This window comes from Dama dama, chromosome 17, assembly GCF_033118175.1.
Source record: "Dama dama isolate Ldn47 chromosome 17, ASM3311817v1, whole genome shotgun sequence".
Lineage (NCBI taxonomy): Eukaryota > Metazoa > Chordata > Mammalia > Artiodactyla > Cervidae > Dama > Dama dama.
This window is the reverse complement of record NC_083697.1, coordinates 31,976,032-31,988,470: the sequence shown is the minus strand read 5'-3', so window position 1 is coordinate 31,988,470 and position 12,439 is coordinate 31,976,032. Positions and strand designations below refer to the sequence as shown.

The window sequence follows — 12,439 nt, the reverse complement described above, 5'->3', positions numbered from 1 at the left end:
GGTAGAATAGATATTTTTAGGCCAGCATAATGGGAGTATATATTACTACTTTTCTAAAATTTTTTACTGTGATATATTTCTACTTTAATTTAGATAAGACTTCTCTGCCACTCTTGCTCCTTCCTATGTTCTTGGCAGACTGACTTCAGAATCTTACCCTCGGAATTGAATGAAGTTGGAATTTGTCATTCTCAAATATTTAAATTCTTTTTACTGTTGTCTTTTTATTAAAGAAGTACATCTTTAATTTTTAAAATTTGGAAAAATATAAGAAAGTCTCTTTAATTGTAGTTTCCAGAGATAATGACCAGGAACATAATGGTGTACATTTAGTTCGAGACATCATTTCATTATCATTCTCGTTCACCAGTTTGTTTGGAGCAACACAGGCGCCTTCCTTGTCTGCGTGTAATCTCAGGTCTTCAGTGCCCTCCGTCACTCTATTACTTACGTATTCTGGGAAAGGGCATGACAATAGCACCAGGAAAGTGAAGCTCAATCTTCACGAAGCAGATATGTTGTGATATTTAAGATGTCATGTAAAGCTTTTTTTTTTTTTTTTCACTTAAATGAGATGAATGAACTTTTTTATTTGGTATTTATTTCCCCACTTTTATTTGCATTGTTAGTAGATTTTAATAATGAAAGTTACTTTCACATTTGAATCGGATCCAGCTAACCTCTTTGTTGTTTTTAGATGCCAACAAGGCCAGTGCCAAGTTATATTCAAAGACCAGATTATGCTGATCACCCTTTAGGTAAATTCTGCTATGCTATTTCTTCACATTTTCAGTTTATGCGCTTGATGACTACTACGAAGGAAAAGAGTACCTTTTTAGTAGAAAATTTTCATTGCTGCATTTCTGTTATTTTTTTTTTTTTCAAGATAAACTAGAATATTTGAATTAAAAATTCTTTCCTCACTCTAGAAATCTAATCAATTCTGAAGACATTGTTTATATAGCTGTTAAAGGCTACATCCAACATAATACTGTATTTTGTGTTGTTATATCAAATTCTAGCTTTTAAAAAAAGTTATTTTAACATTTCTCCTGCCTTAATTACATAATACCTGTTTAGATAAAAACAGATGGTTCAGGCCCTGAGTGCATGCCTAACTGAAGACTGTTCTGTAGCAGTAATAGAAATAGCAGTAATGGGATGACAGTAAGAGTGATGGTGCCGCTGATGACTCTGCGATTGACACTTATTGCTTCATGACTGTGTGTCAAGCACTGTGTCAACTTCCTTACGTGTATTACTCCAGTTTACACTTTCAGCACTCCCGAGGTGGGTTCTGTGGTCTATAGTGAGACACAGAGAAGATAGGTAATTTGCAGCATGGTGGTGGTTTAGTTGAGAAGTCATGTCCATCTCTTGCAACCCCATGGACTGTAGCCTACCAGGCTCCTCTCTCCATGGAACTTCTCCAGGCGAGAATACTGGAGTGGGTTGCCATTTCCTACTCCAGGGGATCTTCCCTCCCCAGGGATTGAACCCCAGTCTCTTGCATTGTAGGCAGATTCTTAACACTGAGTTGCCAGGGATGCCCAATTTACAGCATAGGTTCTGTGAAATTGCTGAGTTTGCATGTCAAAAATGGTTGAATATCAGCATTTTCATGTGGTTTAATCTACTAAAGTAAGCTACTGTTGCTTTTCTTCACTAAGGAAAAAAGGAACTGTATTAAGTTCTTTTGAATCTAATTTGAAAATGTAAGTAAACTCCATTGTTTCAGGTAAATTGAAGGGAAAGAGTCTGAGTGATAGAATACTGTTGAGGATGTATAGTTTTATTACAGTGTATTTAATATTCTAGAGTATAGTTTTAAATTGTATCTTTAAAAAGTACACAGATAGGGACTTCTCTGGTGGTCCAGTGGCTGAGACTCCGCGCTCCCAGTGTAGGGTGACAGGGTTCAATCCCTGGTCAGGGAACTAGATCCCACATGCTGCAACTAAAGATCCTGCATGCTCCCCCCGCCCCCCCCCCCCCCCCCCCCCAAAATACAGCAACAAGTACATAGATAAGGTAAATTCTGGTAGGATAAAATGTTATGAAGGGAAAAGTGAGTACGTTTCCTCAGAAGTAATCACTGTTAATGATTTCTTGCAGAACTTTTCAGCAGTCTTTGTTGTGCATACACACGTTAGCACCCTCTCCATCCAATTATACAAAAAACGAACAAGCATACACCTTTCATCTTGTATTACTGTATTTTATGTTGTAAATATTCCATATAAGTTCACATAAAGCCATTTCTTTTTAATGAGTGAAGTATTCCACTGTGTGTACATGTTATAATTTATTAAACCAGACTCCGATTAATTTATTTCTAGGTTTTTTCCAATTTATTTCTAGATTATTTCCAGGTTTTTATTTCTGCCAGTTTGACCACAGGAGCTGTTCTTGTAATTGAATCTTTGTGCACATGTCGAGAGTATTTCTATAATCGAATTGTCTGAAGTAAAACAGCTAGATCACAGGATACGTGCATTTAAAAAATTTTGAGAGATAATTACAAATCTCAGAGATTCTTCAGTTAAAAACATGTGAGAGTCTCTTTTCTTCTGTCTTCTTCAGCTTAGTATGTTACCAAGTTTTATGATCTGTGCTGATCTGAAAGATGAAAAATGATACTTTACAATTATTTTAATTTGCATTTTTAAGTTATGAGTAAGGTTGAGCATCTCTTTACTTTTATTATTTTTTATTTATTTAATTTATTTATTGGGCTATGCCAGGTCTTAGTTGCAGCATGTGGGATCTAGTTCCCTGACCAGGGATTGAACCAGGACCCCCTGTATTGGAAACTCAGAGTCTTAGCCACTGGACCAGAGGGAAGTCCCCATCTCTTTACTTTTAAAGATCATTTGTATTTTTCCTTTTGAACTGTCTATTCATATCCTTAGCCTTTTTTCCCCCTCTCAGATTACTTAGTTTTTTCCATACTGACTTACAAATGTTCTTTCTATATTGAGGAAAATAATCTCTTGATGTACTATAAAATGTTTTCTGCCAAGCAGATACTTACATTTTTGTTTTTGTTTATAATGCTATGTTTATTACAAACTTTCAACATTATTTTGTAGTGAAATTTGTCAGTGTATTCTTTTAAGGTGTTTATGGCTTTATGACCTAGAAAGACCTTTTTGGTTCAGAGATAATAAAAATATTTTCCTATGTTTTCTTCTACTGTTTCTGTGATTTTACTCTTTTTGTGTGTGTGAGATAAAATTTTGGGCCCATGTGAAACTTATTTATTATTAGGAGTGAAGTAGGGCTGCAATTTAATTTTTTCCCAGAAGAATATCTGGTTGTCACGTCACTGGTTGTTTTTAAAAATCAGTCTTTTTTGTACTGATTTAAAATGTAACCTATATCACTGTATTATATTTTCATATATCTTTGGGTCTATTTCTGGATTCTGTTCCGTTTCATTAACCCATTTGTCTAATCATATGCCAAACTCTTAATTATTATAGCTGTAGAGTGTTTTAATATTTGGTAGGCCTTGTTGCTCCCATCTTTCCTCTTTTTTAGAATTTTCCTGACATGTTTGTTTTTCCATGTGAAATTTAGGATCAGCTTGTCTGGTTTCTAAAAATGTCCTATTACCATTTTTTATGGGGATAGTATTAAATTTATAGGCTAACTTGGGAAGAATTGACACCTTTACCATATTGAGTCTTCCTATTCAAGAACAGGGTATGTTTTTCTATTTTATTTAAGTCTCCTTTATGTCTTTCAGTGGTATTTTAAAATTTTCTTCATTAGGTCTTTTAACATTAAGTTATTCCTGGATATTTTATCTTTTTAAGTTATTCTTGTGACTGTAGTGTTATCTGTATTTTTTGATTTGTTGTTTTCATAGCTCAGTTGGTAAAGAATCTGCCTGCAATGCAGGAGACCCCGGTTTGATTCCTGGGTTGGGAAGATCCGCTGGAGAAGGGATAGGCTACCCACTCCAGTATTCTTGGGCTTCCCTTGTGGCTCAGCTGGTAAAGAATCTGCCAGCGGTGGGGGAGACCTGGGTTGGATCCCTGGGTTGGGAAGATCCCCTGGAGAAAGGAACGGCTAGCCACTCCAGTGTTCTGGCCTGGAGAATTCCAGGGACTGTACAGTCCATGAGTCGCAAAGTCATTCATAGGTCGCATAGGACACGACTGAGCAACTTTCACTTTCACTTTGTATATGGCAAATTTATTAATTTTTATATATTATAATTTGCCAACTTGCTGAATTCTTATATCTAGTTATTTTCCAGGTATTCCCCTGTTCTAGGGATATATAATCATATCTGAAATTAATAAAGGTTTTGTCCTTTTCTAAGTTTATATGTATTATTTCTTTCTCCAGTTAAATACATCTGCAGTATTGTCAGAACAGTGCTAACAGTACTACTGCGGATAGTGGGCATTCCATGATGTTGGTTCTTGGCTTGAGATTTGTATTTATCATGTAAAGGTGGTAGCTGGCTGTGTTATCAGAGCTATCTTTTTAGATGATCATTTATTTTCCATTCTTTAATCTATGACTATGACGAGTTATATTGATAGTTAATGTTGAATTATCCCTGTCTTTCCAATATGAATTTCACTCAATTCATGATGTACTATGTGTTTTTTGGATTCTGCTAGATAATATTTTATCTGGGATTTTTATATCAGCATTTATAAAGAGTAGTTTATGGTTATAGTCTTTTTGTCAGATTTTGAAATTGTTATTATACTAGCTTAATGCTTTTCAGTATATGAATAAGCTGATTTTATTAGGGCAGTATTTTTCAAACTTTTTTTGATCGTGAACCAGAGTGAGAACTGTATTTTATAACATAATCTATATATATATGGGTGTGTATATAAATTAACAGCCAAACATTTCACAACAGCCTGTATATAGTCTATTTTCTATTCAGTTTATTTACTTTAAAAAAATGTAGAGTCATAGCCCTCTAATAGCCACTAAATGATCACAAGTTGCAGTTTGAAAAACACTGACTTAGGTTCCAGTTTTAAAAAATAAATGAGTGTAATTAATTCATCAGTTGTTGATATATGCTTGCTATATAAGGAGATGATCATGAAAACACATATATTAATTATATGGTGCTATTCAAATGTAAATCATTTATTGACCTTATTAACACACTGCCTGTCAAATAATAAATATGCCATCTTGACTGATTTCTAATAAATCTGAAAATTTGTTCTTTAGAGTTCTTCCTTCAGTTTGTTTAGCAAATTTCATGTTGAAAGTATTTTTTTCAGAAACCCTGACCTGGACCCTCCTATATTATGAAATACCATTGTGTGAAATAGACTTGACTATTATTTTATCATTGGGGAATAATTATGTTTTTATATACTACATCTTTTTGTTCATTTTGGTTTTACTTAGTGATTTTCTTTTCCAGGAATGTCTGAATCTGAGCAAGCTCTTAAAGGTACTTCTCAAATTAAGTTACTCTCATCTGAAGATATAGAAGGGATGCGGCTCGTATGTAGGGTAAGAATTTTCCCCTCCTCCTAGGATAGGACTTGTTTAAGTAGTTACAACACATGAAGTCAATGATTTGCTCATGTACAAAGGTGGCAAATGTTACACAGTAAGACTATGACTGGCCATACATATATATATATATTTTTTAATTTTTTTATTAAGGTATAGTTGATTTACAATGTTGTAAGTATTCATTTCTGCTGTACATCTAAGTGATTTAGTTATGTATACATTCTTTTTTATATTCTTTTCCATTATGTTTATTCCAGGATATTTAATATAGTTTCCTGTACTGTGCAGTAGGACCCTGTTCTCCATCCATTCTTTTTTTTTTCCTCCATCCATTCTTTATGTAATAGTTATTTGCTGTGGTTCTTTGATGAAAATCATTTATCTTATTGTTTTATTTCCCTCTCTTTCCTTCTCCATTGTAGAATTGTGAGAAGCCTCAAACTTCATCACTTGATTATTGTTTAGATTACTTAAGATGTACATTTTCACGTAGAAATCAGTCAGATGTACTAATTAAACTATTTGCTAGCTAGACCAATTTTATTTATATGTTTACACAGACATACATACACGTTTATTAATGGGTATTAGAAATATGTTAGAAATACATGTAAATGGTTATAAAATAAAAATTCAGGATTATAATTTTCAAGGTGAGATTCATTTTGTCAGTATCCCATAAAATCTAAGTTAGTACAGAGGGTACAGATTTCTAATGCTACTTCATTTCTTCTCGAATGTATGAAGTGTTTCTCTTTTACAGCTTGCTAGAGAAGTATTGGACATTGCCGCTGGGATGATTAAACCAGGTGTAACTACTGAAGAAATAGATCATGCTGTACACTTAGTAAGAATTTTACTTTTATGCTTTAAGAATTTTTTTTATACTGTTAGATGTCTCAGACTTGTAAATAAAGTAAACCTAAGTTCTGAATATCTACACTTGGCTAAAAACTTATTTGAAAGCAAATTTTTCACTTTGTTTCAAATATAAAAAGTATTCAACAGACATTATCCCATCTGTAAGTATCTGATATTGGGGTCTGAGGTAAGCCCGAAGTACCTTGTTTCCGAAACCTCACATTTCATAACATTTAGTTTAGCTTTTACAAGATGATTAATTTTGTTAGTGCTTTTAGGTAAATCATGCTACTGCGTGTGTCAAATATTCTGAAGTCAAAAAGAATATAACTTCTGAAACTAGTGGTAAAAAATGTTCCCAGTTTTTGTCTATTTACAATAACAAGGCTACAAAGAGACCAGACACATGTTTGTAGTCAATATAGTATAGGGATATTAAAAAAAATTTTTTTTTTATTTAGTTTCTTTGACTGTGCTGGGTCTTGGGTGCTGAGCACAGGCTTGCTCTGGCCCTGGCGAGCGGGAGGCTCCTCTGCCGCAGCGCACGGGCTCCCCGCCGCGGCGGCCTCCCTTGTGGCGCTCAGACTCGAGGCGTGCGGGCTCGGTGGTGGTGGTACCCCGCTTCACTCGTCTCATGGCGTGTGGGATCCTCCCGGAACAGTGATCGAACTCTTGTCCCCTGCTTTGGCAGGTAGATTCCTAACCACTAAACCACCAGGGAAGTCCCGGTATACTTTTTAAAAGAAAGATTGCTTATTCACCAAGGAGAGACCTTGAAGCCCTGTAGTAGATGAGTGCACACGTGATATGGTTAGGTTGTTCAGAAGAGCAGTAACTAGTTACTAAATCATGTGGGAGGCTAATTAACCCTGCTTTCCTAATCAAACAAATGCAAGTCATAAAACCTTCTAAATTAGGAAGTATTTTAAAGATATTTATGTCCATTACCTCTGTGAAGATGGTGAAACTGGTACTCTTCTACATGGTGATGGGATTTAAATCGGGACTATCCTTTTGGAAAGATATTTGATAATGTGTCTTGAGCTATAAAAATGTCTATAACTTTTTTTATTTGAAATTATAAATCCTAATTTTGGGGTATTCAATATGTTATAAAATATAGTTGACCCTTGAACAACATGGATTTGAGCTGCATGGGCCTTATATGTGAATTTTTTTCAGTAAATATATATATGTACTGTAAATATATTTTCTCTTATGATTTTTAAAATAATATTTTCTCTAGCTTTATTGTAAGAATGCAGTGTATAATACATATAACATACAAAGTATGTGTTAATTTCTGTTTTTGTTAAGCTCAGCCTTAGTGTATTAGTAAAATTTGGGGGGCAGTCAAGTTTTATGTGGATTTTGGACTAGGCAGGGAGGGGCTCATTGTGCCCACTCACTGCCCCCGCCCCCCACCCACCATGGCCCAGGGTTGTATGTGGTTATGCACCAGTAGCAGTTTGAATGCCTCCTATAGGCCAGGTACTGTTACATGCTTCTTTTACCAGCTCATCTCATCTCCCAACAACTCTGATGTAGGCACTACTGTCATCTCTATTTTACAGATTAGGAAACTAAGGCAGAGAGAGGTTAAGTTGCCCATGGTTATTCAGCTTGAAAGTACTGGAGCTGGCATTTTTAGCCAACGCAGTCTGTTCTGTGTGTTCTTAACTACTGTGTGTACTGCTGTGAGAATTATAGAAGCAGATTGTTAAAGGAAAAATGATAGGCATGTAGTTATTGGTTATAATATTTATAGTTGAATAAACTAAATTTTCAGTAATAGTAGAATTACCAATAAAATTATAGTGCATTTCACAAACTGTATTTTAGGCAGCTGTTAAAAATTACTAGTCTGAAGACTGCGGCAATATGGAAAGAGAAATTATGTATGCCGTGACTACCATTGGATCAAAACATCCAAGTAACATAAGGCTTGTTTATGGAGAACTAGATCGTTTTCTTAGTGATTGCTTTGTTGTTCCCGCATGAATGTTGTTCTGTATGAATGTCTCTGGAGATGCTTTGAAAGTGGAAGCATTAGTTGCTCTGTCAGGTCTGACTCTTTGTGACCCCCTGGGCTGCAGTACACCAGGAGTTCTAGTACACATGGAATTTGCCATCCATGGAATTTTCCAGGCAAGAATCCTGGAGTGGGTAGCTATTCCCCTTTCCATGGGATCTTCCTGAACCAGGAATTGAACCCTGGTCTCCCACATTGCAGGCAGAGTGGCAGATTCTTAATTATTACTAGTACTCATTTTTTTGTTCATAGGGATAGAGGCATTTATATAAGAAGTTAAAATTAACAGTGCACATTAATATTTACTTTAATGTATTTTCATAAGGAGTCAGTAATTCTAAAATAAATCTTCATATAATGACATTTGTATATGTTTGTAAATATTTGTCATGCGTGAATTGCTTTTGCAATTATCAGTAAACTGGTTTGCTGACTGTTAGAAGCCCTACTGTTTGATATTAAAGGTAGTATCTACTATTGTTTCTAAAATAAAATATTAAATAGGTTTTTCATTAGGAACATCTGTACAACAAATTTTTCCACATTTTTCAAATTTTAAAATCTGATTAATTGCGTGCATACTAGCTTTTTCCTTTGCACATTCCAAATTACCCTATTTTTAATTTATTATAGGCATGCATTGCAAGAAATTGCTATCCTTCACCCCTGAATTATTATAATTTCCCCAAGTCTTGTTGTACTTCAGTGAATGAAGTGATTTGCCATGGAATTCCAGACAGACGGCCCTTGCAAGAAGGTGATATTGTTAATGGTAAGAAATGTGTGACTTTTGTGGCTGTGAGCAAAGAAACAAGATTTTGGGAGTCTGATAGAGACTTGCATTTTGTTCACTTGTCTTTAACTTACTTTTTTTCATATTTAAAACTTAAATTTAAAATCTCTGGAAACCTATTTTGTGGTTTTCAGTTAAGTGCTTTTAAGATACTTCTAATATAATGTGTTTGTTACAAGTTCTTTAATGCAGAACTTTAATATGTGACTGGTAAATGGAGGTTGTCAATGAAATGTGGAACTAATAATTGATTCAAGTGGGATTGTTTTTCTTACTCCTTTTAGTCCACTATTACAGATAAAGAGAATTTATTAGTAATATATGAAGACCTTAAGAAAAAAGGCTCAAAATTCTGCAGAAGTACTGTCCTTGATGTTAAGAATTAAGAAGTTCAGAAAGTGGCTTTAGGGACCACTGTGTTAAGCTATTTTGGGAAACTGCGAGTGCAAAGAAAGAAGCTGCCAAGACAGTTCCGTCTGTAATTAAAAAATAAACTGATGAGTTAGGCTCCCCTCGATGATATTTTTAATATTGATGAACTTGGTTTCTTTAAGATACCTTCAAGAATCTATGTATCAAACAAGGGAGCATGAGCCCAAGTGTTAAAGGCTGCAGAGAATGGACCAGCTATGATGCTGGCTGTGAATGGTAGTGGAGACTTGACTGACAGTTTTTATCTGAATTGTTTTTGCTGCAGTTGGAGTATCAGTTTATAAAACTCCCTAGATTTTGAGAGGTCTGCCCAATGCTAATTTACATATAAGCTCTTTTTTTGCATGCATGCATATTATATGAGGTTTTTCAGGAATGTGTGTGTTGTGCTAGAGCCAGTACACCTGTACTGTGATATTATAACTTGATTGAAGATTTGTGGTTTAAAAATACTAATTCAATGTCCTCTCAAAGATACATTTATTTTAGTGTAGCTTAGTGGTGTAATGGTAACCTACATTTTTAAATATGAAGACAAAGAGAAGTATGAATAGTCACAAATAAGTGAGGCAAATGAGTTTTTGAAAAATAATTGTAGAACAGTGTAAATGTTTCTGTTTATTGATTGAATAGGATGAGGAAAAACTTGTTAAAGATAATGAGAGAAAGCAGTATTTTCTGTTTAATGTCACAGTGTGGCAGAGTCCTTCGTTTAATGTTATTAACTTGGGTTATTGATCTTGCTGGAATGTATCCTGGGGGATAGATTATTCTTTTGCCATAAACGAGCTAATCGCTTCTCTAAGAGCATTGAAGCCCACCATCGGGCTTGTGCTGCGTGACCACGGACCTGTCCTCTACAGTGAGTTTAGGTGTATTATAGACAAGAAATATCTATTGGGTGTTAAGTTATGTATTCATTGGTGTTGCTTAGAAGTTATCTTCTTCATTAACCTGCTTGATTCTGTCATGTCGGCAAAACTTGAATTTTGAGATAAAAATGAATGTGGTCTTTATGTTTGCACATTCTTTTGCAGTGGACATCACTCTTTATCGAAATGGTTATCATGGGGACCTGAATGAGACATTTTTTGTTGGAGACGTGGATGAGGGAGCTCGGAAACTGGTTCAGACCACGTATGAGTGCCTGATGCAAGCCATTGACGCAGGTGAGGCTCAGTGCTGGGCACCCGCTGAAGCTGCTGGGTAGCGTGGGCCTCGAGTGACCTGTCACTGCACCATGCATGCCTTGTCCCTTCCAGCTGTGCTTCTGCCCTACCCGACTTAGCTTTGGGTCTGGCAGCAGTAGGTTTAAAGGTGACTTGAGAATCCCTTGATGAAGATGGACTGGATTATTGCTTTGTCTCGTCTATGATTTATCCTCCTTTTCATTGGCTGATAAATGGGGAAGAATGTGTGGATAGTTCCAGACTGTAACTTTTCTCCTACTTTTTAATTCTTTCATAAGTGTTCTGTTCTCTTATTATAAAAAACTGTAAGACTGCATCAGATTATGAGAGAAAAATATGAGTGATTTTCCTTTATACTTGTCTCTCCTTTTTTTTTGTTTAATCTCTCTTTTCCAGAGGTGTCCATTTTAACATTTAGGTTTTTTTATCCACAGTACATTATTACACATAACTGTATGTATGTGTTGAGTTAGGTTAAATGGAATCATAATATTTGTAGTATTCTGTAATTTAGTACTTTTTCAACTAATAATATCTTAGAGATCTTTCCATATTAGAATATGTACATACCTGCATGCATAGATCTACCCATTCTTTAAATTGCTTTATATTTTATTCCACAGTATAAAAATGTCTACAACTATTCCCCTACTGGATTTTGGTGTTTTCCAGATGTCTTGCTATTATAGTGAATAATGTCTTTGGTGAGGTGTATTTCTGTGGGATTTTTCTCAGACTGTGTCTGTCTTTGTTCATACAAACAGTTCATCCATGGTTTTTAAAAATTTATGCACTATCTTGTGAGAAAAGAGAAAGAAAGGCTTGTTGCAAATGTAAACAGACTATTAGAAGGACAGTTTGAGGGCAAACAACTCTTCAGTTGAAATCCATAGCATTTCAGCATTATTGGTCAATGTATTATCCAGCTCTGCCCCCACTATTAAATAGATGTATCGTCTGCACTGTATAGGACAGGACAGGGTTCTTAGGCAAACAGAGGAGATGATGTAATTTTTACTAATTTAATAAAGTCAGAGGAATGAAAAATGAAAGCATGTGATTATATATCAGCATGTGAGATTTTCCTTTCCTTTTCATTCACTGTTGATTATACTTGAAAACTTTGATATTCACGGTGGTATTGTGAGATGAGAACTTTAGTATCTTATTTTGGAAGCTTTAGGTTTAAATAATTTTTAGAGTTTCTGTGTTCAATATTTATATCCCTTTTGCTTTTCTATGAGTTGATTGAAATAACCAGATAGCTGGAATGTTGTTTTACAAAGTCACAGGAATGAAACTTGCCAAGGAACCAAAATCTTTAGAACAATAGACAGCCAAGAGTAGAAGTTGGCTAATCTCTGGGAAGTGCTGTTAACTCCTGTGTATGGATCATTCCTGCCTGTTGTTTTCTGATAATTTGACTGCCCACCCTGGTTCAGAGCTCTGGAGAGTTGAACCAGCTGTGAAGTCAGCTTTCCAGAATAGGGCTCCTCGGCCTGCACGTCTGTGTGCTCTGAGTCTGCTGGTACGCCGTCGTGGGGGCCTGTCCTGTGTACCACAGGAGGCTCAGCAGCATGCCTGGTCTCTCCTCGCTGGAGGCCGGTTGCACCACCT

General features: G+C 35.4%; 1 protein-coding gene across 2 annotated transcripts in view; it reads left to right on the top strand.

The window, feature by feature from the left end:
- METAP1 (methionyl aminopeptidase 1) overlaps positions 1–12,439 on the top strand; it is a 49,154-nt gene that overhangs the window by 26,108 nt on the left and 10,607 nt on the right. For both annotated transcript variants that reach the window (XM_061164360.1, XM_061164358.1), the window contains exons 4-8: positions 698–758; positions 5,417–5,508; positions 6,278–6,361; positions 9,041–9,179; positions 10,670–10,801. In XM_061164360.1, coding sequence (XP_061020343.1) covers positions 698–758; positions 5,417–5,508; positions 6,278–6,361; positions 9,041–9,179; positions 10,670–10,801 — 508 coding nt within the window. The remainder of the gene's footprint in view (positions 1–697; positions 759–5,416; positions 5,509–6,277; positions 6,362–9,040; positions 9,180–10,669; positions 10,802–12,439) is intronic.